Source organism: Sinocyclocheilus rhinocerous, unplaced genomic scaffold (genome assembly GCF_001515625.1).
Source record: "Sinocyclocheilus rhinocerous isolate Xijiao unplaced genomic scaffold, SAMN03320098_v1.1 scaffold256, whole genome shotgun sequence".
In the NCBI taxonomy this organism is placed as follows: Eukaryota; Metazoa; Chordata; class Actinopteri; order Cypriniformes; family Cyprinidae; genus Sinocyclocheilus; species Sinocyclocheilus rhinocerous.
The window spans coordinates 488020-512217 of NW_015632036.1; the positions used below are offsets into that span (position 1 = coordinate 488020).

The 24198-nt window shown below is 37.8% G+C and overlaps 1 protein-coding gene across 5 annotated transcripts in view; it reads right to left on the reverse strand.

Annotated features, from left to right (window-relative positions):
* LOC107742126 (protein scribble homolog) overlaps positions 1–24198 on the reverse strand; it is a 119966-nt gene that overhangs the window by 27466 nt on the left and 68302 nt on the right. For 3 of the 5 annotated variants that reach the window (XM_016555015.1, XM_016555017.1, XM_016555019.1), the window contains exons 2-20: positions 21169–21286; positions 20549–20627; positions 20169–20258; positions 19295–19351; positions 19106–19169; positions 18740–18814; positions 18388–18532; positions 17468–17586; positions 16861–17060; positions 16541–16707; positions 16092–16222; positions 15863–15991; positions 13633–13800; positions 12845–13255; positions 10506–10568; positions 4640–4729; positions 4462–4539; positions 4033–4362; positions 2492–2572 (exon numbers count right to left, since the gene is read on the reverse strand). In XM_016555015.1, the coding sequence (XP_016410501.1) occupies positions 2492–2572; positions 4033–4362; positions 4462–4539; positions 4640–4729; positions 10506–10568; positions 12845–13255; positions 13633–13800; positions 15863–15991; positions 16092–16222; positions 16541–16707; positions 16861–17060; positions 17468–17586; positions 18388–18532; positions 18740–18814; positions 19106–19169; positions 19295–19351; positions 20169–20258; positions 20549–20627; positions 21169–21286 (2595 nt within the window). The remainder of the gene's footprint in view (positions 1–2491; positions 2573–4032; positions 4363–4461; positions 4540–4639; positions 4730–10505; positions 10569–12844; positions 13256–13632; positions 13801–15862; positions 15992–16091; positions 16223–16540; positions 16708–16860; positions 17061–17467; positions 17587–18387; positions 18533–18739; positions 18815–19105; positions 19170–19294; positions 19352–20168; positions 20259–20548; positions 20628–21168; positions 21287–24198) is intronic. The other 2 variants (XM_016555020.1, XM_016555016.1) reach the window with 2 other exon arrangements.

Sequence of the window (24198 nt, forward strand, 5' to 3'; positions counted from 1 at the left end):
GATATTGTCCTCTTTTGGAAGGCCAAACAAAGTAGTTTCGACAACGAAACACACAGCGTCTCCACACCGACATGGCGGTGGCGGCAACAATACTACAGCGAGAATAAAAGTTACGCCTTCTTTCTTTGCGTGAACATTTGGGCGGTGTTATGCAAATCTTCCCACACAGTGACGTAGACATGTGGGGGCGTGTTTAAACGAGGCATTTTAGGAGGGCGTGGACCAGTCTTAACTTTTATAAAGAATATCTCTTTAGGTTTGAGACTTTAGTCTTTGCAACTTTAGGGATCTTATCTATTCACGAACAGCTTTTAACACTCCAAAGAGAAAGGAAAACTTGAAATTGTATCATATGACCCCTTTAAATGTATTCCAGATACATCTCATGTACCTTGATTAGAGGACCTTGCACTCATAAAAACTGAGCTTAGTCCAAGACAAATTACAATTATAATTATAAAATGCACTTTAAAAGTTCTATTACAGCTGTACTAGAGCAATACAACACCTTATAAAAATGCCATGTAAACACTTTAGTCTCACTGAAATAGTATCAGCATCTTAACATGTTAATCAAATTACAAAAGGCCTCGAGACTATGCCCTTGCTCCAAAAGACAGTTTACATGCAACCTGCATTTAATCCTTCAAATATTTGATTATTCATCATGTCATCTATATCTGGACAAATAAAGACTGTAACCTGACTACATAAAACCTGCCAGAACTCCATTGTAACTTTGTATATAAAAGTACTAACTGATTCATCACATTAGCCTTAAATACTACCCTTTAATTATGATCTGGCTCATGTCTTGAACACGAGGTGTTGAAACTGTGGCCTAATGCTACTGCGTTTTTGTGCATTTTCACAAAAACTGCATAACATTTGAGATTCTCTTAGCAAAGCCAAAGGATGTTGCCTAACCTGTCCTGCTTCCCATCTGACGGAAGACTATTCTTGATTTCTGGTTACTTTGTTTAGCAGTAAGAAGTTCCACCATGGTGACAAACAGAGGTCAGCACTGACCATTCAGTACCGGTGCTTACCACAGGGTGACAGAACGGCAGCTGCTATGGTAACGCATGCAGTTACCATGACAGCATGCCCACAGAACAAGTCAAAAACCTCCCATCACCACACCCAACACCAAGCAGGCAAGAAGTGTGTTAGTGAAAACCCATGCAAGGACAGAGGGAGAAGAAGCAAAATCTTGAAATAAAGAGAAGGCTCAAGGGAGACAAAACAGTTGGGATTATAATTCTAATAATAAGTTCACAATTACACACTGACATCATTTCATGGTGCCAAGCAGAAAGGTTATTAAGTGCAGCAGCACAGCAAAACAGCAGAAGACTATTTTGCTGCACTCTGCAAAGTGTAGGGACACACCAAACCGACGCCAAAGAACTAGCGCTGAGGAAAGCTGACTGTGGAGTCGCCTTGCATCGCCTGTGTTGGGGCAAAAAAGTTGCACTAGAACACATTGGACAGACCACAGCCGACGGCCAACTAGCGTTGTACGCTCTGCGCCTGCGTGAGAGAACATAACTCTACCATACCAGGAGGCATCCGACTACAGCCAACGGTACGGAACACACCGAAAAAACTAAAGTGACCGATGCTCAAAAACCACCCTACATTGCCTGACGGCTGACCGTCGGCTTGGGGTGTCCCAGGCTTAAAACTAACTCACCCATGCAGTGAGCTGGATATTAATGGCTTAATATTATTAGGTTTCTCACAATGCAAAGTGACTTTATCAGATCTAATACCCAGGGAAAAAAAAATATTATTAAAGGTATAGCTGACACACAAATGTAAATATTATTTATTCACACCCACACCTGTATGACTTTATTTTGTAGAACACAAAATTAAACGTGTCAGAATGTTCATGGTATTTTTTTTCCTGATAATGAAAGAGAATGGTGTCTGTTAAGCTCTAAAAGGGACAGTTTGTGTGCTAAATTCGGAAACCATACAATAGCTTTGTGTGAAGAACAGACTGAAATCAAGTCATATTCATGCTCATATACAGATCTAGTGCATCACAATTAGTTATGAGACCCAAAACCCTATGATTTTTGGGATCATTATGGTTAAACCTGCTACGACATGTCTCTATGTGCCACATTTTAATATACAGGAATATGAAAGAGATTTGAGAGCTGTGTCAATGAGTCTCTCTCTCACAAAGCTATCGTATAGCTTCAGAAGATTTAGAAAGTAGCCCAAGATTGTATGGATTTCTTTCATGGCACTGTTTGACATTTTTGGAGCTTGACAGACCCTGGTAACTATTCGTTTTGTATGGCAAACAAGTTGTCAAAAATGTGCTAAATGTCTCCTTTTGCGTTCCAAGGAACAAATTCTGACAGATTTTTTAAATGGCATGAAGGTGAGAAAATAACATAACTATCCTTTTAACCCTAAATTAAGTTAACTACATTAACTAGAGAGAGACTGTATGAGAGATGGATGGACTCACTGATATGACCCTGTCTCCCACGTGCAGGATATTGTCTCTGTGAGCAGCTCCTCCTTCAGCAATACGAGAGATGAAGATTCCCTGTGAGAAAGTAGAAAAACACAGTCAATGATAATTTAATCTCAATACAAACTTGTGAAGGAATTCTCCTATGCACAACAAAGATGCATTTATTTGACCAAAAATACAGTAAAAAAGCAATATGAAATATTATTACCGTTTAATATAACTGTTTTCTAAAATACTACATCTTAAAATGCAATTTATTGCTACGTTGGCAAAGCTCAATTTTCAGCATTCAGTCTTCGGTGTCACATGATCCTTCAGATATCATTCTAAAATGCTGAACAATATAATAATATAATATAATATAATATAATATATCATAATTTCTTTACTATTATCAATGTTGAAAACAGTTGTTGTGTGTTGTATTTTTGTAGAAAGAGACATTTTTATTAGTATTCTTTGAAGAATTCTTTGCTTTGCTGACACTTTAGATCAATATAAATCACCATGAATTAAAAGTTTTACAGTTCTCACTTCATTAACAATCTTTTCACAAGAATCATATGAAAAGTAAAGAGTCCTAAGAGGAGTTTCACAAAGAATCAAAAAACAGGTAATACTCTTGTAGTAACACAACCATAATATCACTTGCAGTGCTATATTAGCTGCGGACATGAGCTGGCTTACACAGAGTGTAGTGCTCCTGTTCAGCTGTGTTAAGAGCTAGTCAGTATGCTGGTGTAACATGCTGCAATGCCACAAGCCTCTAAAGCAGAAATTATCCTGCTGACCTTAGCTTACAATGACCTACCTTGCTTTTAACAGCCCATTATATAGGGTTATTTAAAACTCAAAAAATGTAATTCAGACTTTGTAGTATTAAAAGAACAAACTATTTACAACTGTCAAGGCCACCTGATTCTTCAAAGACAACTCTGAAAACAGTTTAACAGATTGTCCTCAAACAGCCTTTGTCAGCACTTTCACAATATGTTCTCTAGAAGTGTGATCAGAACATTTCATGCCGAAGACTCGATGCAGCAAACAGACCAGCAGACAACTCAGTGAGATCTACTTGTTAGTAAAAACACACGCAAATGTCAAGGAGGAGGACAAAAACAGGACTTACAATTACTCAGCATAGAGTGTGTGCATGTGCTAATGTTTGACTGTGTCTCCTTCGTGAAAGTGGTGCAAAAATGTGTGGCAGTATGGTGCGTGTCTGCAGTGGAGATCCAAAAATACTTCATCCCCTGCCATCCTATAATCTACAAGCCCTATCAGATGTCAGTTCCTGTAATTCTAATCATTGCAGCCTCGGTCAGCCATCCTAGAGGTGCTGAGGAAAGTCACGCAGAAGCTTAAGCTTGCATACGCTTCTGTTAAATGTTAAACAAATGGAGAGAATGGATGACATGTCCTGACTTCCGTAAACCACACCACACAACCTGACAGTGAGGCAATGAACACACCATGAAATATTCACTACAAGGCAAGTCACGAGTGCATATGCAAGAGCGTCTTGTGCTTACCGTGTCTCCTACTCGGTACAGGGTTGACCCTTGCCCTCCAGCAATACTGAACCCTAAACCTTTATCGTTGCGGACCAGACAAGTGGCTAGTTGCAGCGTAGGACCAGTGCTGACAGCAGGTGAGGCTGGGTCCAGGAGGAAAGGCAGCCCACTGGACCGTCTCTCCCGGGGGAAATAATCATCTTCTGGTCTCAATGGTGTGGTGGTGACGGCGTTCTCCGGTTCAACCATGCGTTCCCTCAGAACGGTCATAACCACGGCTGCCCCCGAGTTGCGTAAGGCCTCAACAGCTGTGTGATGCTCCGCTCCGTGCAGGTCTACTCCGTTCACCTGAGACCAGACGAATACAAGAATGGAGGATTAAAAGCAGCATGAATGACTGGTTTTGTATGGTGCAACTCAAAAGAGTAAATGATAACAGATGTTCACCTCAAGAAGTTTGTCTCCCACTTTGACTCCAGCACGAGCTGCAGGGCCCTCTTCTGACACTCTAGAGATGAAAATACCCTGAAAAGGACATTATCAGTACATTAAAACAACCAACACACTCACACACAAAAGCATTTATCAAAACTCATCTATTGCGTGAAAGCTCATTGAAATGTACCTCGTCATCACCCTTATAGGGCGTAGATCCTTTCCCCCCTGCTATGCTGATGCCTAACCCACCGGTCTGTCTCAGGATAGACAGGGTCAGCTACAGATGAAGCAGAGAGATCAGAAATTCACAGATAAATGCAGAACAAAATACTTCAAAGCGTTTGCTATAATATGCGTGGCTTGACTCACAAAACAACAACAACAACAAAAAGTTTTCATGCAGTGCATGCTTGTTTAGAAAGGAAATATTTATAATATGAATGACTGCATCCGTGTTCAGACAGATCAAATATATTGTCCCAACCAGTAGCCTTCTTTCCTTGATATACGCATTGCATTCATTTACATACTTTAAAAATTTAGCTCAAATGCATGGATCATTGGACAACCTGTTCATATTCAGACATACATTTAAAAACCAAGTTGAAAGATAACACAGAAGCACAAAACCTCTGTTGATAAGAGAAGCCCTCGATATTTGCAAGTTGGATCAGCCTGACTGCTTGTCTATTTATTAAGCAGTTTGGGATTGTGACAGACTAAGTGGTTTACTCAAATCTTTTCAATGTTTGGAGTGAAAAATTCAACACTACAGGATTATAAAACGAACTGATGTGAATTGTACACGATGCAAAGTTAAGGCAGGTTTTAGGAATACACCAGACGACTACAACTTTGTAAATGGTTAGTTACACAGAAAAACTGGGCATCATAGACTTAACGGAGTGAAAAAAAAAAACATAAATAAATAAAAATAAGCAAATAAATAAATTAAATCAGAGTCTTTTGTGATTTTCAAATCTGCAAACTGGTTCTGTCTTTTTGCAACTAGCACTGACTTGTCCAGACTGTAAATCAGGGCATAAAGTTAGGCAGAAGTAGTGTAGTGTATTCCAGCCTTTACTCACCCTGGACAGTTTATACGTACAGACACCATATAGTCTATACAAAATGTACACTGATATAATCTATACAGAAAGTTAGTTTACATGCACATCTTTTATGCTCATGTTCAACAGGTCAAGTAAGGAATCAATGAATGGCAAGTAGACAATTTCATTATGAGTCTAATGTGATGAATTAGTAAGAAAGATTTTTTCTTTTAATGTTTTTGGATTCTTTGATGGATAGAATGCTCAAAAGAACAGCATGTATTTGAATTAGAATTTTTTTGTAACAGTATAAATGTCCTTTTACTGACTTCAAACAATAGTGTACATAAAATTCTTAACACCCAACCCTAACAAGAAAGTTGCTCCATGAATCAGTGAAAGACATCTGGTAGCACAAAATCGAGTCAAATTCTTACCACTTTTCACATATAACATTATACATCTGATCAAACAGTCAAAAGTCTGAAGAATCAAGGAGAGGAGGCCAGCGTTGCTGGGACAGGACACCAAGGATCTGTTTGATTAATGCAGACTACATAAAGAACACATGCTCAAGTTTGAACATCACCTGTCTCAAAACTTGTAGTGGTTCAAGTTTTGTAGATTAATGGCAAAAGACTCCTCATCTAGCTCACTGTTATTGAACATTGTACTGTAACAGATTCATGGCCTAAAAAAAGGAGGCTGAAGCCAATTCAATTCCTTTTTATTTGTCCTTTTTTTGACAAAGACAAAAAAAAAAAAAAACTAATATCAACAATACAACTGAGGACAGTTTAATCACAACTTAACATTTGTATTGATTGATTAATTGAGTGCACACATCACCAAATAGTCTCAGCATGACATACCCAATGGTCACAAAATGAATGGGAGGGGTGGTGAATTTTTTTGTGGGATGGACTAGATGTGGTTGATTCTACAGCAGCAGCCATGCAAAGTGGGCATAGTGAGTGGGTAGATGAGAAAAAACAAAACTCAAGTGAAGAAGAGAGAACAATGTTCTTGGACAATGAAATCTTTAGAGACGTACAGCCCTTTGTGTGACTAATATAAATAAATGCTCAGCTTCAGGCATATTAATTAAACAAAGTGGAAAGTAATTATCTTATTTGGTCTAATGCTATGGCTGATGGTCACTTATCTTACATTGGCACTGGGTCAGGAATTACTAAAAAAAATAGTACTATCCATTCATTAAAATACAAAAAATTCTAAAAATGTATGACATGGATTAGTGTATTCAAATGGTTGAAAATGACTGACCTATCGCATTATTGTGATATATCAGAGAGGGTATTAACACTATGTTGAAATTAGTTGCATGACTGACAATATGGTAGCAGTATTTACATATTTTTATATTGCACTTTGAAAAAGAAAAACAATAATTTGGTGGGTTTTGGTTTTGGAGAAAACGTAAATCTGGTTTACGTGCAATTATACAATGACTGATTTTAGGGGAACACGGAACATCAGTCATACGAATGGCATATATTTTTACATGGCAAGTAACAAATGTAAATTATTTAATTACGGAAGTATAAACAACTACTTTTGTGGGTATTGTTCATTTCAATCAGACAAAACAGACACTTGTAATATGATGCAGCCAAAAATAAAAGTTTCCACTAGCTCATGTGCTAGCATATGTGCTCCTTGCTCCTAGGTGGCAGAACCTGACAGAGGGGTAGGCGGTGGAAAAGAGGGAAGAAAAGAAAAACAAGAAAACGATAGAAAAACAGGTTGCAGACAGTAATAGAACCTAGTTTGGAGAATAACATGGTAATGGAAACACAATGTTTCTTTAAAACGTAAGGGCAATTATTAAGATGAAAAATATAGTTTATGACATGCTTTCAATAACCACTGAAAATGCCTTTGTCCATAGACTTACATTGTAACTTCATTACTGCAAAAGCTTAACTTTATTATTATTATTATTTTTTTTTTTAAGTACTCAACCCAGAATATTCTTCAGCTAACAGCTGCACCATGACCATTTTTTCTCCAAACACTAAGATCTATTACAGCTGTGACTTATAAGTAAATGTTAGTCAGCAATTTCCCTAAGCATCCGGTGTGGATTAATGAAAGAATTTTGTGGTGAGTCGTGATTCCCTGAACTGCAGGTGAACGATGAGTGAGTAAATGAATGAATGATCAAAAGAGGGAGAGAGCGAGGAAGAGAGCGGGAGTTTGGGCGGAAAGAGAGTAGGTACAGACCTCTTCCTCCTCAATTCGAGCAGGCTCAATCAGCAGATTATTGACTTGATCAAATGACACCCCCTGTTAGGACAGGAACCAGCGAGAGGGCATGCAGATTAGTCAGGCCAAAAAAACAAACAGAAGCTTTATGACTGGAAATTAAAATAAATCAAACAAACATTCACACAGCTGACTGAATGACAGGCACACCTCCAAACACACACACCTAGGCAGGGCAGCACACACACACACACACACACACACACACAGTAAGACATCATAGACTTAACGGAGTGAAAAAAAAAAAACATAAATAAATAAAAATAAGCAAATAAATAAATTAAATCAGAGTCTTTTGTGATTTTCAAATCTGCAGACTGGTTCTGTCTTTTTGCAACTAGCACTGACTTGTCCAGACTGTAAATCAGGGCATAAAGTTAGGCAGAAGTAGTGTAGTGTATTCCAGCCTTTACTCACCCTGGACAGTTTATACGTACAGACACCATATAGTCTATACAAAATGTACACTGATATAATCTATACAGAAAGTTAGTTTACATGCACATCTTTTATGCTCATGTTCAACAGGTCAAGTAAGGAATCAATGAATGGCAAGTAGACAATTTCATTATGAGTCTAATGTGATGAATTAGTAAGAAAGATTTTTTCTTTTAATGTTTTTGGATTCTTTGATGGATAGAATGCTCAAAAGAACAGCATGTATTTGAATTAGAATTTTTTTGTAACAGTATAAATGTCCTTTTACTGACTTCAAACAATAGTGTACATACAATTCTTAACACCCAACCCTAACAAGAAAGTTGCTCCATGAATCAGTGAAAGACATCTGGTAGCACAAAATCGAGTCAAATTCTTACCACTTTTCACATATAACATTATACATCTGATCAAACAGTCAAAAGTCTGAAGAATCAAGGAGAGGAGGCCAGCGTTGCTGGGACAGGACACCAAGGATCTGTTTGATTAATGCAGACTACATAAAGAACACATGCTCAAGTTTGAACATCACCTGTCTCAAAACTTGTAGTGGTTCAAGTTTTGTAGATTAATGGCAAAAGACTCCTCATCTAGCTCACTGTTATTGAACATTGTACTGTAACAGATTCATGGCCTAAAAAAAGGAGGCTGAAGCCAATTCAATTCCTTTTTATTTGTCCTTTTTTTGACAAAGACAAAAAAAAAAAAAACTAATATCAACAATACAACTGAGGACAGTTTAATCACAACTTAACATTTGTATTGATTGATTAATTGAGTGCACACATCACCAAATAGTCTCAGCATGACATACCCAATGGTCACAAAATGAATGGGAGGGGTGGTGAATTTTTTTGTGGGATGGACTAGATGTGGTTGATTCTACAGCAGCAGCAGCCATGCAAAGTGGGCTTAGCGAGTGGGTAGATGCGGAAAAACAAAACTCAAGTGAGGAAGAGAGAACGATGTTCTTCGTCAATGAAATCTTTAGAGATGTACAGCCATTTGTATATCTAATATAAATTAATTCTCAGCTTCAGACATACTAAACAAAGTGGAAAGTAATCTTATTTGGTCTAATGCTATGGCTGATGGCCACTTATCTTACAGTGGCACTGGGTCAGGAATTATTAAAAAAATAATAGTACTAACCATTTATTCAAATACAAAAATGTATAAAAATGTAGGGCATGGATTGGTGTATTCAAATAGTAAAAAATTACTGACTTCTGCATGATTGTGTGATATATCTCAGAGAGGGTATCAACATTTTTATGTTGAAATTAGTTGCATGGCTGACAATATCAATAGAAACATATTGCACAATGGGAAATATATAGTATTCACATATTTTTATATTGCACTGTGAAAAAGAAAAACCATAATTAGGCGGGTTTGCTTTTGGAGAATGAAAAATCTCACTCCATCTGGTTCATGTGTAACTATAGGATGATTGATTTTAGGTGATTCCGGAACATCAGTCATACTTTTTTATTTTAAGTAACAAATGTAAATTTAATTTGGAAATTTCATTATGGAACAACTACTTTTATGGGTCTTGTTCATTTCAATAAGACAAAACAGAGACACTTGTAATACGATGCAGCAAAAGATAAATAAATGTTTCCACTAGCACACGTGTGCTCCTTGCTCCTAGGTGGCAGAACCTGACAGAGGGGTAGGTGGTGGAAAAGAGGGAAGAAAAACAGGAGGCAGACAGTAACAGAACCTAGTTTGGAGAAAAGCATGGTAAAGGAAAAACTATATTTCTTGAACATTTTAAGGCAATTATTGAGATAAAATAATATATAGTTTATGGCATGCTTTCAATAACCACAGAAAATGCCTTGGTCCATAGACTTACACTAAGTTCATTACTGCAAAACTGTTTATTTGTTTTTACAAACTAAAGAACAAGGCAAAATTATTTTCTGTGATAAATGACAGAATGCCACAGATGCAGTTGACTGAGCTTAACTTTATTTTATTGTTTAAGTACTCAACCCAGAACATTCCTTTAATCTTCAGCTAACAGCTGCACCATGACCATTTTGTTCTCCAAACACTAAGATCCATTACAGCTGTGATTTATAAATAAATGTTAGTCAGCATTTCCCTAGCCATCCGGTGTGGATTAATGAAGGAATTTTGTGGGTCGTGATTCCCTGAACTGCAGGTGAACGATGAGTGAGTGAATGAATGAATGATCGAAAAAGAGAGAGAGAGAGCGAGGAAGAGAGCGGGAGTTTGGGCAGAAAGAGAGTAGGTACAGACCTCTTCCTCCTCAATTCGAGCAGGCTCAATCAGCAGATTATTGACTTGATCAAATGACACCCCCTGTTAGGACAGGAACCAGCGAGAGGGCATGCAGATTAGTCAGGCCAAAAAAACAAACAGAAGCTTTATGACTGGAAATTAAAATAAATCAAACAAACATTCACACAGCTGACTGAATGACAGGCACACCTCCAAACACACACACCTAGGCAGGGCAGCACACACACACACACACACACACACACACAGTAAGACAGGGCGCTTCCAAAACCACCACATACAGCAAACAACACTAACCTACACACTTAATGAGCTGCAAATGCATAACAGGCTACAACAGAAGAGTCATTAATGATTAGAAAAGCACTGATTATACATCAAAAACTAGTCCTGTGTCACAAGTGTAATATCTTCCGATTCAATTTGATTGGTCATTTTCAAAAAACATTTGATAATTTTTTTTTGTATTGCTGCTTTAAAACAACATAGCACTGCTCAGTTCTCAGACTGCATTTAGCAAGTAGATTCAGCTCATGAAATGAACAGCTATTATCTGGAAAAGCTTGCTATTTATATTTGTACAAAAACATAATATTGCAATTCTGAAAAAGGTAATTTTACAGTCATCACACTTTACAAAGGAAGTCTAAAATGTTTAGCAATTTTTAACATTTAAAAAGACTTGATAGGAAAAAAAAAACAACTGTCTGGATTAAACAACCCAAGTTACAGGTTGTCAATATTAACCCCAGACAAATCACTACTGAGTCAATGCTATAAAACAAAGAGATAAAGCAATTACCCACATCCACATAAATGCCAATATTCACACAGGAACAGCAAACTACTTTTTTTTTTCAAACTGAAAACATGCACACACAAGCCCTGAGCAAGCATTCCTCAGCCACTCATCCATCCAGTCATGGAGACCACACACACACACACACACACACACCTCAGAATTCCTAACCCCGGTCAAAATATTTTGTACCAGATATATACAAAACTTGGCTTCAAAAGTAAATTTTACATATATAGCTTAATTAAAACATATTTAAGAAGTCAGTGAAAGATCGCAAAGCATTCTGTTGCATATTTGTAGTAAACACATTTTTTTTTGTTTGCTACCAGTAAAACCCCTAAAGGGTTCATGCAATCTTTCTGGTTAAATGCTTAGATTATGTATTTTAAAGACCAATGAGAGTCTTCATATTTCTACACAATAATAATAATAATAAAAAAAACATAGTTGAATATTTAATTGATGTAAAGCTCAGGTATAATTTAAAATGATCAGCACACAGACAGTTGTGGAAAGGTGGGCAAAGAGGGTAGTGTGCACTACTTCCCCCAGGCAGCAGAGACAGCAAATGATGATGATAAGCAAGAGCAGTGCTCAATGGGGGGATTCAAGCTGTGGAGGAGGAGCTAAACATAGCCAAAGTGTGGGGCAAAACAAGGAGAAGCTTTTTCATTGAGGTTCTGTCCTTTCAATCAGACCAAAGGCAGAGGTCATCATAAAACAAGCATCATTCAGGCAAAACAGTCTACGATATCCTTGGCATACTTTGCATGCTGCCTATATTCATTCCAATGGCATGATGGCTCTGATACAGATAAAATGATTGAAATAGCTGCATTTGAACAAATATTGTTCTAAATGGGGTCTAAAAGTGTGAGACTGCAAACTAAAATGAAAGTGGCACAAACCAAAAAAACATTCTGAAATTTTCTGATAATTTAAGTACAGTACCATTCAAAAGGTCAGAGGTCAGTAAGGTTTAATGTGTCTTTTGATCAAAAGAGACAGTAGAACGATTTCTAAAAGATCATGTGACAATGAAGACTGGCGCAATGGCTGCTGAAAAAAATCAGATTTGCCATCACAGGAATAAATTATGCTTTAAAATGTAATAAAATTACAATTTAAGAAATTATTATAATTTAAAATAGTTATTTTATATTTTAATAATATTTCACAAAAATCCTGTTTTACAGTGTTTTTGATCAAATAAATGCAGCCTCGGTAAGCATAAGAAACTTCTACTAACCCCAATCTTTTGAACAGTTATTGTAACTCAAATCGTTTCTTCTAATAATATTATTTGTAATTAAAAAAATTGTATTATGCTAGTAATACACTAGGGGTCTCAAGACTTTTAGCAGTGTAGTTTGTACATCTGGGACTGAAAAAAAGATGTGAACATTATTAAACAACTCCACATAATAAACCCTCAGACAATATAAACTGATTTCAACAGCGACCTGTCTATACACTTTCAATTAAGTTACCAAGTTTTCCCACAGCATTCCTTCTAGAAGTGAACCCTTCTTACCTTCACTGGCTGCAGGGACGAGTTCATCTGACTCAGCCTGCTGTCTTCTAGCTCAGCTGCTTCTAGTCTGTGCTGAAAAGGGGTATTGACCATTACTCCTCCCTCATCCTCCTCCTCCTCCTCACCATTCCTCTCGTCCTCAGGGGTGTGAGCAGTAGGTGAGAGGCCGTCATGACTGAAGCCTTGCAGCAGGGCGGCGACAGTCTCTGGTTTGGGAAGCTTGGTGATCTTGAAGTGCTTTTTGTAGTGTGGTGTGTCTTTACGTATGAGCCGCTGTTTCTCTGCAGGAAAAGGTGGCGTTCGAGAGTACTCATCGCTCCTTTCCGCATCTTCATTGTCTTCTTCATTTTCATCTTCTTCCTCCTCATCACCGCCACGGATGATGGGCTCTTCAGCAAAGTGCACAGTAGGCTGCGAAGGCAAGAAAAATGACCAATTCAGTGACAGAACCCTTATTGCTCAGAACTTTGTGAAACAAATTGCAACATATTCACACAAACCTAAACATCATCTATACCAGGGGTGGCGAACTCCAGTCCTGGAGAGCCGCAGCCCTGCAGAGTTCAGCTCCAACCCTAATTAAAACTCACCTGCCTGTAGCTTCCTAATAACCCTTCAGACCTCGATTAGCTTGTTCAGGTGTGTTTGATTAGGGTTGAAGCAAAACTCTGCAGGCCTGCGGCTCTCCAGGACCGACGTTCGCCACCCCTGATCTATACAGTAGCTTGCACATGTACAATAGAGGTCACATTTACATGCAGGATGTGCTAAACATACGTTATACATACCTCAGTATACTCCACCTCCATCTCATCCAGCTCCTCCTCCTCTTGACCATGTCCGTCATTAATCTCCACACCTGTATTGTTGATACCCCGCTTCTCTTCCTGAGAGGCGGTGCTACTGGATGTCTGAGAATCATGACTTGGATTGGACAGCCCACTCAACCGTTTCTCCTGTGAAAAACCATCATACATAATCAATAGAAAAAAACTGAGAAGTTTGTATCTAATATTTAAACAATAATGGTTAAAAAAAATCAGTTTGCATGTAATATAAAACATTTAATGTATTTAATAATATTTAAATAGCAAAATATAAAAAAATAAAAAATGAATACAATTTTAAAAATATATATGTATATACATAGCCACAAGCAGCAAGAACAGAACAGAACTTTCTTAAGCATGCTTTCTTAACATAACCATAGAGGAGTCCAAGCACTAGTGTCTTCTCACGTAGCATTAATTTCATTAATGAAAACTATGACGAAACAAGCTTTTATTCCCATGACTATAACGAGATGACAATAAGATCAATAAATGATAATTGTGACTATATCAACATGCAATATCACTGACAATAAAAGACTAAAATGTATTTAAAAAAAATAAAAACTTTACAAAAATCTCTTTTTATTTTCGTCAAAGAAGAAAAAAGAGAGACAAAATATTATTGGACTGCTGTACATGCCTCTACTATGCAAGCTTTCATGTGTGCGGTTGCCAGATATCAAGAGCTCAAATCAGAGCTTCTCTGTTAAAAGGATACATTTTCTGCCCGGTGTTTTGCTAAATTTTGCCGATCTGACAACCATGCCAGAAAATGTGACTAAGATTTCATTGATTAAAACTAGACTACAATGCTCAGACATTTAGTCGACTAAAACTTGACTAAATAAAAACAGGACAAGGTTGACTAAATATGATAATAACTAAAAAGTACATTTGACACAGGACTAAGACTAAGGCCCAATCCCAATTCTACCCCTTAGCCCTTCCCCTTTCCCCTACCCCTCCGTTTCGCGCGTTCACGCACGGGGGTAGGAGTGTCTCGATTGTCTTTTGGTTGGAGGGGTGGGGTAGGGGAAGGGCCAGACAGCCCTTCAAACGAAGATTTTTCGGGACCACACTTCAAACGAAGGGGTATGAATTATCTCAGCGTAAACCGGCTTCAGCGGCAACATGGCTGCCCGAGCGAACAAAAAGACACATAACGCTAAACCCTTTTCTCAAATATTGCCAATTCGAGAGAGAGAGAGAGATGAAAGTTGCGTGAATGCGCGTCTGTGCGTTTCTCTTTTTAGAGTGAGTTTACTTCAAAAACAGCGATTTTATCCTCTTGTTGCTGGAAAATATAATGTAGCGATTCAGTATTTAAACGGTTTAATAAATTAATAAATTAATAAAAGTAGTGGGGCAGCGTTGACAAGTTTCTTTTCTCCTGGATGTGTGATCTGCGCGATCTCCGATATGTGTGTGTGTGTGTGTCAGCAAGCAGCGCATTAATATAGAACGGTAATTAAAGGCTCTAATGCACACCAGCACACCAGTACAGGTGTGTGTAGCTAGACGATGTATGATGACGTGTGACGGCATAGTAGTGGTGTCCCAATTCTTAGGGGAATATTTTCACCCCTACCCCTTGACACTCAGTAGGCAGAGGGAGAGGGGTATAAAATAGAATTGGGATTGGGCCTAAAACAAAATTAACACTAGTCTCACGTGAATGATAAGGTGATGCAATTGAAATGTATCTTTTCAAAATACAATGTGATTTTTATAACAAAGCCCATCTAAGTCAATATTACCTTAAAAGAGACATAAACCTGTTTTGTCTTCAATTTGTGTGGACAGCAATATTCAGTATTTAATAATGTCTGGAATCTTGATATATTTCCTTGTAAACTAATTAAATAAATACAATAATATATAAAAACATATATAAATTACTGTATTTAGTAAGTTGCACCTAAATATAATTCACAATATTTATGAACACTATAAACACATTTTAGTTCCCCATACTCAACAAACAATTCTTCAAATGTAGAAGTATAGAGAAGAATAATGAAAAATAAGTGTCAAACTGCATTGGCATTGGTTATAAACTGTAAATTGTATTGTAAAATACAGTTTACTGTCAGTGCACCATACCATGCATTTATTTCCATTCAAATTGATGGAAACTAAAACAAAAAGCAAAAAATAAAACAATTGTGCCTTTGTTTGAATTTACCTCAGAGTCCGGGGACTCCAGATCCTCATCTGGCTTGGCTGTATAAGCCTCATTTCTTCTGGCTTCAATGACATTCTTCATCACCTTTAACTCATTGGGATGTGGTGTGGCTCTCCTCTGAAGACCCTGCTGGTTCACATATATAGCAAGAGTGTTAGCACATGCACAAAATTTCATGCGAACAGTAGTCCAGAAATCATAAACATCCTGTACGCATTTCCACGCTCACCCTCTTCTCTGCCGCAGTCTCCTCATCTTCCTCTTCGTGTTTAGAGTCATCCTGGAACTGAATGACTGATACCCTGTTCAAATTAGTGTCTGTGGGCCAGGTTTCATCGACACTCCTGTCCAGTAGATTCTCTGCAAAGTATATTACAAAATATTGCAATATGATGTGTGTCCTGGATTCAATATGGGTGCAGTCTCAGCCTCAGACAGTACGGGCATGGACCAGCCAGTCCTTTTTGCAGTGACTTTAAATAGACTTTTTCAAACAAAACAAAAAACATTCACAGGCATTCAACCTGTAAAATAATCTGTATATACTTTTTTCTAAGCCAGAAGAAGTTGCAATGTGGGGTAGACACAAAAGTCTGGCTATGCAAAGCTGCTTTGGGTGTGACTATAACTTGACTATAGCATGACAACTCCGTTCACAAGGACGGTGGAGTGTCTTACCAAGGCTCGATGAGGTTTGCTGAGGCAGCAGGTAGCAGGTGAGAACTTTTTCTCCAGTCCGCTCATCATCCTCTGTCTGGAACTTCAGCATGGGTTGAGACTGGTTCTCTGCCAGCCACATGGCCTTCAGGTTCAGATTGGCCAATGCGAACGGTAAATTCTGCAACCTGGGACAGAGAGCAAGGGATGGAGAAACTTCAGTGCATGAAAAAAACAGCAGGTCGCAATTCTTATGGTCACTCTGACCATTCTACATCCAAACCCTTTGATATAGAGACTTTAACATGGTTTCCTCTACAGTCTACAGAATGCATTTTCACCTGTTGCCTGCCACGTCCAGCACGTGTAATTCTGTTGCATTGGCGAGCTCAGCAGGTAGTTTTCCCAAACGGTTATCTCTGAGGGAGAGCACGTTCAGGCTGACACAACCTCCCAGTTCTGCTGGCACGCTGCTCAAGCGGTTTCGGTCCACATTCAAGTTGGTAAAATTCTTCAGCTTCCCAAGTGAGCGAGGGAGGGACTGAAAGAGAAAACAGCACAAGGAAGTTTTCACAATGGGCTCTGCACTGACACGTCTGCTTTCCTCTTGAAATTTGGTAGTGCAGTTCTGCTAATATTGTTGACTTCTTTAAGATCCATTTCTACTCATTTGCAAGTAATTTCGGATGAAAGCATCCTTTAAACAAACTAACAAACGCAATGTAAATGATTCCAATGTATAGTTAACCTGTTGACAAATAATTCCCACTACTGTACCATGTATTGTACCATATACCAAAAAAAAAAAAATAGTCTAATAAAAACTAGTTTAATAATATCAAAGCATTACATAAAAAAATGTGATAATCCAAAACCAGTGAATTAAAGAAAGTGGAGTAAGCAAATAAAAGCAGTCATAACAGAGATCAGCTGGTGCAGGTTGTGTACCTGGAGAAGGTTCTCAGTCAACATAAGCTCTGTCAGGTTCTCACACTTGCCAATAGAGTCTGTGAGATGCACTAAGCGGTTCTGGTTCACTTTCAGAATGGACAACTTCTTAAGTGAGCCTGTTGAGAAAAACAAATTTCATGGATGCCTTGAGATAAATACAAAAACATCTGTAGTCATATTAAAATGGTTTCAAGATGAACACTGACTAAGGACAGAAACATGATTTGAAATGAAATACACAGTGTACATAAGTGATAGTAGCTGAAAAAATTAAATTAAAAAAAAATTAATCTTAAGCCTGTCACGACAGTGCAGCAATAGGATGACCTAAGTCTACTGACACTAGGGGGCAGTGTTGTGATTTTCTAATCAATAAAAACATTTCTCAAAGGATCAGAATAAACTCAAATCTTAAACATTGACTATGACCATAATGGTTTAAGTTCTAATTTGGACAATTTTACATTACTAAAGGTGTATCTTGCTGTCCTGAAAGAAACCAAACACTGTATTTTAACATATTTTGTTGTAACCTGATTGGAACTTTGAAAACAGAGGATTTCAAATCTCCCTCTGGTTAATCACAAGACTCATAAGTGAGAGAAAATTTTAAAGTTTGTAATATAACAGGAACAGCAGGTGCATGTTAAATCACATGTGTAACTAACTAAATACCTACACCCTGTGAGCAAATAAGGTATCAGACTGAATGCAAGTGTGACAATTTTGGTGAGCAAAGGTGTCACCATACATGTGCTGATTGATTTTAGACTGGACAGCACATAATTTTCAGTAAGATGATTCAGAGTTTACAGTGAAGGCAGGTCAACATGTTTATTGTAACAGCCATGTCTCTACGGAAAAGCAGGAATAATCTCATATTTATTGATGTTTGTAAGAGGGATATAGAGTTTCACCAATGCTGTCCGGCAAGACTTCCAGGAGGTTCTCAGAGAGCAGCAGGTCTGTGAGGGCGATAAGGCCACTGATCTCTGTGGGAAGCTCTGATAGACGGTTCTCTGACACGTCCAAGCAAACCAGCTGCCGCAGGTTCCCCAGCTCCTGTTAAACACAGAGGTCAACTTTCAGTCAGCTGAAAGTGAATTAAGGCACTCTAGTTTCCACTCCAGTTATCACCAGAACAGGCACATGGCACATGCATTCAGCCTGAAAAGGACAACATCTGCATGAATTTGAACTAGATATTTAAAACAATCAAGACAGATGACCAGTATGATAATGAGCTAATCAGAAGCTGTCTGTACTCACAGGAGGTAGTGAGGAGAGCTGGTTTCTGTCCAACCAAAGCTCACGAAGATTGGGCAGTGCCCCAAGTGTGTCAGGCTGAAAAGAAGAAATAAAAAGAAAGCAGATTAAAGACAGGATATGGAAAAAGAGAAATGTGACATGAGGCAAATATTAATAAAAAAAAATAAAACTATATTAAATGATAAATTAATCAGCAGGCGCTCAGGTGTTGGTTCAGTAAAGGAAATGATAATCAGAGATCCACTGGGGCAAACAGAAATAACAAGCTCTAAATAAACCTGAAACCATGGCATGCATGTGTGTGCATAATCTAATAACTAAAACATCTAAATTATTCTCAGGACCAAAAAAATGTCTGCTTCTTACCAAAACTTCCAGTACATTGCTTCCCAGATCCAGCTGTTCCAGTTTAACCAGGAAGGAAAGAGAGCTAGAGGATGATCGAGACAGGTTTCACATTTAACGTTATTTTTATCAATTGTTTTTGGGTGTAAATTCAGAGCATGAACACTGACTGTGGATCTAATAACTGCAGTTTGATGGGAAAATACTCACAAGGGCAAAGATTTCAGTAGATTCTCCCTCAGCTCTAGAGTCACCAGGTTTGACAAGCTGAGAGAAGAAAAAAAGAGAAAGAGTCGAGACTGAGCGTCAGATGGTGAGTGTGTCGCTCAGTTTGGAAGAGTAAGGGGCTCCCCCATCTGCACAACATCAACAGTGGCCAAAGTCAATGTGTGTATGTGAAATGGAAAGAGACAGTGTGTGTGTCTGTATGTGAATGGGATGCCTGCTTTGTATGATAATTACAAAAGGCAATAAAAATGATAAAAAAAATGCATTTAAATATTTTAAAATATGCATAGATATTCCTCTTTGATGCACATTGCTTTTATCCATAACTTTAGTTGCATAAAATTAAGGGTTGCATTGTGAGGCTGTTCTACATACATATAGTTTCATATGACATAACAGATACATATTATGACGCTTGCTTTTTAAATCTATCAGCATGAAATAAATGTTAACGCTATCTATTTTCTAAAAGCATGTTACAGATCTTATGTGAATAAGTGATCTATGAATAGATTCATCAAAAGTTTGACCTCGTAATGTTTAATCACACTGTCGAAAATGAAAACGATGGAATTCTCTTGGACTCTTGGACAACCGATAGACTAAACAAAGTCACCGTCCTTCAGTTTTTTCTTTTTGATAATCTTTTACACTCGTGTGTACATCACAATACAGAAGAGAAGACCTGTCGCTACATCCATTTCATTGTGACTAAATGAAAAAGTGTAAAAAACATTAAATTTTTACATAATACATTTCCTTGTGCGAGGGACAATTTTCTTTTTACACATTTTTATTAAAATAACTAATAATAATTAAAAAAAAACTGGAATAGAACGTGTTCATATAGACTTACTTTCCAATGTCATTGGGTAGAGACTGCAACGACACGTCATTGAGTGATAGGTGAGCCAGTCCTCTGAGCTGTGTGAAGCCATCAGGCAACCTGAGACCGACAGTGACAAAAGGAAAATGAGACGCACAATGGAAAAGGTACTGACTGCCTTTTCCATTGTACTGACTGCACTGCACTGACAGACCCAAACAAAGGGTCTGTTACATTCTCACCTTCTATTAAAATAACATTACAGCATTTTAACAGAACATATGATCATTTGTAAACCCTTTTTAGTGTCAGTCTTTCTTCTCCCTTCCCAACCTTTCATAATCAAGAAAGTGTCATTTGGTATGAGGCAGAGCTTTGTGTGGATTTGGGGGTTCTTCCAACACACTAACCTGGACAAGGGGTTTCCGCTGAAGTCTGCCATCTCCAAGGCCTGACAGAATTTAATGTTTTCGGGAATCTCAGAAATATCTGAGAGAGAAAGGCACAGTCAGCAAGATATACTGGAGGAGTGTCACGACAAACTGAGCACTTTTTCAGGCTTTTTAATAATGGCTACCAGATGGCCTGGAGGAACGGGAGGAGAGGGTGATTTGACTGTGGTGAGAGTTTTCTGTAAGTGCGCATGTATCTTCCTCTGAGTTATATGGGATCCGAGCCACACATTCAGGACCCAGTGAGAGTCACTTCATTTGCTGAGTTGCAGAATAAAACACTGCATAGTCTAAATACAGAACAACATGTTCAGCATTCCCACAATCAATCCTGAGACTAACAGTGAATGTGCCTCGGGCTGTGTGAGGCACATGAAAAGACAATTGGGTGTTGAAATTGATGTACACTTCTTAAATAGACATGGCTCAAAGAAAACATTCCAGTGCACTGTGTAAGGAAACTTTCAAGTGCCACACAGGATGTGTAGGAAAGTGTGTGTTAATATCTCTAGATGGGTGCAGTTTAAAAGCAGCTTTATTTTTCAGCAGCAGGGCACATTTAAGAGAGTTTTACATACCATTTTTGGAGATGTCCATCTCCACCAGGTGCGTGAAGTTGGCAATGTCGGGTGGTAATTTTTGAATCTCATTGTCACTGAGGCCCAGCTTTCGCAAATTGTGCAGTCTGAAGAAAGGCTGAAAGAGAAAGGAAGAGTAAGAATTAGACAAAACGCAGTTACATACTGGACAGGCGACTGCATCAAGGGAGGCACAATATAGATAGGCCCCATATCTGTTATTGACCTGTTTGGTGATGTTGGTAAAGTTATTGCAATCTCCTTATATTGGATATTTATTTGTTTCTGCCCATTTTAGCAACAGTGATAGATTATAGCGAAGAAAAAAAATTTCATTATTTATTTACCCACTTGTTATCCCAAACCTGCATGGCTTTCTTTTTACTGCAGAACACAAAAGTCAATATTTTGAAGAACCATTTTCGTGACCACTGACATCCATTTTATAGAAAACTCTGAGGCTTTTCTCAAATTATCTTTTTATGTTCCATAGAAGAGAGCAAGCCATACAGGTGTGAAACAACATGAGGGTGAATAAATGATTAGTAAATTTTCACTTTTGGATGATCATCCTGTTACGGAGCACTCTCTCTTGAAGTGTGCTTCCCTTTTAGGAGGTCATGTCACCATTTATTGGTTATGGCTTATAAAATAAAAATAATTACAGGTCAACTGGTATTTGTCTTTTTTTGCATAATGACATTATATCTGACTGATTTGTAGAAATCAGGGTGGCTGGTGACAATGAAAAATACAGATGGGTCAAGCACTACTAGACACTGCATGGTTGCACTGACAGATTTACAACAAACAAGGTTATACAATCATTGCTATGCTGCAATTGCAAATAACAGCTTGCCAAAAAATTGAGAAGGCCAATGAAATTCAAGCATTTGCATGTTACTTCAACGAGCCAGATTAGAAACTAATGACCACAGTTCAAATACCTGACAAAAGCTCATCCACACACTTCTCTAAACAACTAACAATCATGTAAAGTGAAGGCAAACATGTGTCTGTTTTTGCACGTCATGCTACTCTATCAAGAGCTCGCTTGTTAGTTGGTCAAATTCAGTACATTCCTGCTGCTGTGGCCCTTTATTCCCTCTCCTCTTTTTATGCTGGGCTGAACAGCACCAACAGAGGGCTTACTATGTACTGCCAAGAATAAGGCTGATACAGCGGGATATGTGTGTGTGTGTGTGTGTGTGTGTTGTGACTCTGAACAGAAATTCTGATACACTGGTACACAAGGCCAAAACACAGAAACCCTTTGTAAAAAGACAAGATGTAAAATAAGAATAAAGGATGAGAACAGCACATGACTGTGGGAAACGTAACTCAAAGCTTGAATAAACCAAACAACGGTTACCAGGTTTCAGTTATTAACATTAACTATGTTAATTAACATAAAAATAATTATATAGCATTTATTAATGTTAGGTAATATTCAAAGCTTAAACATTATTAAAATTTAGTTTTATCTGTTAACATTAGATAATGCACTGTGAATTAACATGAAAATTTTGATTAACTAACATCAACAAACATTAATAAATGCTGTGAAAATACAGTATATTGTTCATTGTTAGTTCATGTTAGTAAATGCATTTACTAATGTTAACAAATGAGACCTTATTTTAAAGCTTTACCAAAACCTTTAATGATTTATAAGCATTTTTTAACTATTTTATTGATCTATAATATGTGTGAAATATTTTTGCCTTCATTACAGCTTAGTCTTCATCTGTGAGCTGAACTGTTTTACTGTTAAATTTATGAGATGTAAATTCAGATAAATGTCATGTCATGGGATGTCATAGGTCAGTATCACATGAGTGTAAAATTATTATTTGCAGCACAAAAATGTATAAGTCCACGTTTATGTATCTTTAGATCTTTTTTTATGTTCTAACTAACATAACTATTAAAAGAATTATATAAAATTATGTTGTCAGTGCCCTACAAATGAACTGGTGAAAAAAGGATAAGGCCTAAGAGATTTCTTAAGCTGTAATGCACAAAAACAACAACAACAGCCGGTGATTTTCTGGTGATTAAAGAGATGTTTAAAAGTCTCTCTCTCTTTTCTCTCTCTCACCCACCCCCTTCACTCACCCCCACTCTCAACACACACACACACTCACCCACCCCCCACCTCCTCCCTTCCACACACAGAGGCAGAGTGGCAAGAGTGAGATCAGATGTCTGATAGTTTTTTAATTTTCTTTTATCCATAGAGCGTTGTAAAGTCGTGAAACTATGCATATTTCGTTAGAATGACTTGTTCTCTGTATGTAAAAAGTTTTGAAGTGTTTGGAAGCTGAATTTTAATAATATAAGACAATTACTGTTTCCTTTTTTACTGTTATTTTAATAAATCGCCACGGCAAAAGCGTTCAATCTATCCAAAATCCATCCGCAATTTAAGTTCCTCAATGTTTTAGCATCATGTAGACAAAATTTGGTGTGTATAGTGTAATTCTCCTCTGAGGAGTATGCATTAATTCACAGCTTTATTTTTCCAAAAATCCATATTCAAATCAAAATAGCCGACTTCCTGTTGGTTGTAGCTAATGACTGTAAATTAGAAAGTTGTCCGGCTTGATGAGAACAATATATGTATCAAGTTTGGTGACTGTAGCTAAAACTAACACCCCAAGTTTTGTCAAAAGGTGGCGCTATAGAGTGCCTCTTCCACGCCCTTTATGAGCTTTTTGCCCGTGTCTATCTATCATAAATACTGATATGTGTGTTGAGATTCATGAAATTCTATGTATGTGGATGTTATTAGACACTTCCTGTTTCTCATTTCTCTCCATAACTTCATCGACTCGCCACAAGCAAACCATTCGAGATATCAAAAATCCCTTTGCAATTTAGCATTCCCAATGTCTTGAGATCATGTTCACCGAGTTTGGTGGCAATCAGATGGAAACCCTCATAGGAGTATATCAAATTCCAGACCATGCACTTTTTACACTGCCCTGAATAGCCAACTTCCTGTTGGGCGGAGCCTATGACATGCAG